At 38.2% G+C, this 3493-nt stretch overlaps 1 protein-coding gene across 1 annotated transcript in view; it reads right to left on the reverse strand.

Moving 5' to 3' along the window:
• LOC139707913 (protocadherin-15-like) overlaps positions 1 to 283 on the reverse strand; it is a 29909-nt gene extending 29626 nt beyond the window's left edge. The window contains exon 1 of the mRNA XM_071619907.1: positions 6 to 283. Coding sequence (XP_071476008.1) covers positions 6 to 260 — 255 coding nt within the window. The 5' untranslated portion in view covers positions 261 to 283. The remainder of the gene's footprint in view (positions 1 to 5) is intronic.
• Between the last annotated feature and the right edge of the window lie 3210 nt (positions 284 to 3493).

A 3493-nucleotide genomic window follows, 5' to 3' on the forward strand; every position in this document is an offset into this window, starting at 1 on the left:
CTTACCTCTTCAATGTTGATCTCATCCGAGCAATTTTTCGATATGTACGGTGCGGCCGGATCGATAATAGGCTCAATGTCGACTTCGATGATGACGAGGGTATGGTTGCTCAAGGGTTCGAGAGCCCTATCCTGAACGCTCACTGTGAGGCGGTAAACGTCATTAACCACCTGATTTCCAGCAGTCAACGAGACCATACCCTCCGCTGATACGGTGAAGTACTCTACATGTGTGAAGGTGAAAAGTGTGTAAGAAACCATAATGTTGACGGCTGTAGATTTTTCTGATGAGATTTCAAGACTTTCTTGGACTGTTTATTGCTTTGCAGATGATTACATGTATTTTGTTAATTTACGTTTTTGAAATTTTTACAAATATGTTTTGTTAATGCATTGTTTACAATTTTCCTTGTTTATTTAATGGGAATGAAAATAAAGTTGAATTGAATTGAATTGAACATATTGATATCAAAATAACATTAATATGATAATGAACAAAATGCTAAAAAATGATGACAACAATAACAACAATAAGAGAAATAACGAGAATAATGATGATAAAAAATACTACTACAACTTCTAATAATAATAATAATAATAATAATAATAATAATGATAATGATAATAATACAATATGATAACAAAAACCACAAATGGTAGCATAATGATAATTATCATAATTATCATCATTATCATCATCATCATCATTATCATTAATTGCGATTCGATGGTCTTTTCTTTTTCATAGACGACGCAACAAAACATGCCTTTTATTGTTGCAATGTTAGATATTTTGCTGATAATGATATTGGCGAAAAGTGGATAATATGGATGTTAGTTCATTCAACTAGCGATTGCTGCATTGATAATCTTCTAGGGTAAGAGGGAATGAATTTATGTCAAGCCGCCTCCGTCTTAATGGCGTGTCCTCCAAGAAGGAAACGAATACCTGTATTCTCGCCATCTTCGTTGACTTCGGAAATCTCACTGAAGTCGATCTCGCCCGTCGCAAAATTCGGATAGTCCGAGTTGACTGCTTCAGGACCCAGGTCAATGACCTCACCGGAAGTAGAATTGATCTTGACATTGTACACTGCATTCCTGAAATAGGGGGCGCTATTCTCTCCAGTGACCACAATGACGACCTGTCAGATAGAGTGACGGGGAGGGGGGGGGGGGCGGGGGTACAGCGTTAGCCAAAATTTTATCAAATCTTCATTGGAACTATAACATAATACAATGATATAATTATATCATTCTTTACCTCTAAAGGTATCTGGATATGACAGTTTACATGGACTAAAAGCACGACAGAGGACGATTAAAATCTAACAATGTTATTGTCATAAGTTGCCCTGCCCCAAGGCCCCCAGGACCATTTTAATACTCTGCCACCGGACATAGCATAGATTATGAATGTTTGACAACTAGACAGCAATTTATTGATAAGTCTTAGCAGTTAATCCGCTCGCTTTCACCATATTTCATATAGGGGTCGGATGAATCAAGCTCGCGCGTTAAATGAACCTATCTTCCTCCACACCGTTCATACATAAAACAATCACAAACAACAAAATCATCATCATCAACAACAACAACAACAACAACAACAATATGTGGTTATAAACGATGCTCAAAACCATCCTAACTCAATACGATCTATTGTATCTGCGATGTTTCGATATAGGAGTTTTCAGACACACGAGAGCGGAATGTAATGCACGACACGACCTGTACGTCGTGTATCCGTTGGTTGTATGTCGATACATTAACTTAATACCTCGATTAGGCTTGAGATACATACCGACGTTGTATCGTTGACCGTTGTATCGGATTCGTTCCACGCCACAACTACCAGTTCATGAGCACCGGGCGACACTCCGTCAACGGGAAAGATGGTCCCATCAGTGGAGTCAATGGTGAAGTTTGCAGACGTTTTTGCATTGCTGTCAGAATCTGAGTAGAAGCGAAAATACATGAGAGGTCATGAGTCGTCTAGGGAAAAAAAAAGACACTTTGAGGTGCAGCAACATTAAAGTCAAAACATAGTTAAGGCCAAAATTCATCTTCTACCTTGCAAAATAAGTTCATAAGGATGGTTGATGAATATAGATTCAGAGTTCGCTAAACACATCCAATAGTTGTGTTTACCTGTTTACCTGTGACAGACGTATGCTTTCACCTTAAAAATACCGAAACGTTCAAAATTAATACTGAAGTCAGGAATATGATACAATCGTCATCCCCTTTTTCTTTATCGGAGGGTTGGCGTCAATCGTCATTCTTAGTTTATTTTATAATCCTTTTTCTGTCTCAATCAAGGAAGACAGAGAGAATCCTAAATGAGATTTTAAACCACCATTAACAATTCTAAGAATGCCCGGAAAAGAAAAGTAATGAAATGAACAGTGATAGGAAAATAAAAGATAAATGTAACCAGTCAAAGACAGCATTTATGATCAGATGATTTAATTCAGCATTGGTTGGGTTACTGTTCCTTTTTATAATCATAAAAAGCTGTGTAAAGAAATGAACTGATTACGGCCACTCCTGTGTAAAGACCTATCATTATGCATCTTAGCAAAGTACAGGTACTACATTAATGGATTAAGATTGAGGAATGTCTGTTGGTAACTCTTCTTGCGAGTGTTCATTCTTTCCTTCAAATTTCCTGGTATTTTTTTTAAGTAGAAAAAACTATTTGACGCGGTAAACATAGTAATTTCTTTTTCTTGGTTTTAGTTCCTTGCATCTATCAATCCCGTTTCGATACAGAAGGAAAATACCTTTCTGGTACATCTGCTCGGTAATGTTGTATACGACGGCATTAATATCGCAGTTGCTTGTGACGTTGAGGTCTAGGACGGCCACGCTGGGATCTAGTTGGCTCTTCTCGAGCAGGAGGTCATCCTGTGTGGCGGGTCAAAGGTGATGTAGCAAGCGGTGTCTCGCACGTTCACGTTCAAGGTGAAGTTGTTCGATCGCATCTCATCGGGTCGGTCGGATTGAATGCGTCGAAAATCACCTCGTACGGCTCGGTAGAAGCGTCGAGCTGCCGCACGCTGTAGACATCGCAGCTTCCATCTACAAAATGACAATAGGGGCATGTGTCACGTGTAAAACATGGTCGCTCTCACACTCGTATAAATATCAATATCTTATATACATAATACATACGTAATTGCATATTAGAAGAGCTTACAATATCGTGGCATAACAAGTTATTCATTCAGTGTACGTTTGTGGACCCCTTTGGAAACAGCTCTGCTGATCAGAGTGTTCCACTCCATGATGTGGAAATAAAATTCAGTTTTTAATTCAAGCAAAACATGTGTGATGATTTATCAAACTGTAATCTTTTTAGTACTTTAATTTCTAGACAGACAGAAAATCGAAGTCGGAGATTTACTCGAAAAAGAAAGTTATTGTGACATCAATACGTTCACAAGGGCGGGTTTTTTTTTTTTGCTTTTTATGCAATCTCATAGTTATCC

This window comes from Diadema antillarum, unplaced genomic scaffold (genome assembly GCF_040938485.1).
Source record: "Diadema antillarum isolate AM-2024a unplaced genomic scaffold, OU_Dant_1.0 seq00001284_RagTag, whole genome shotgun sequence".
Classification (NCBI taxonomy): domain Eukaryota; kingdom Metazoa; phylum Echinodermata; class Echinoidea; order Diadematoida; family Diadematidae; genus Diadema; species Diadema antillarum.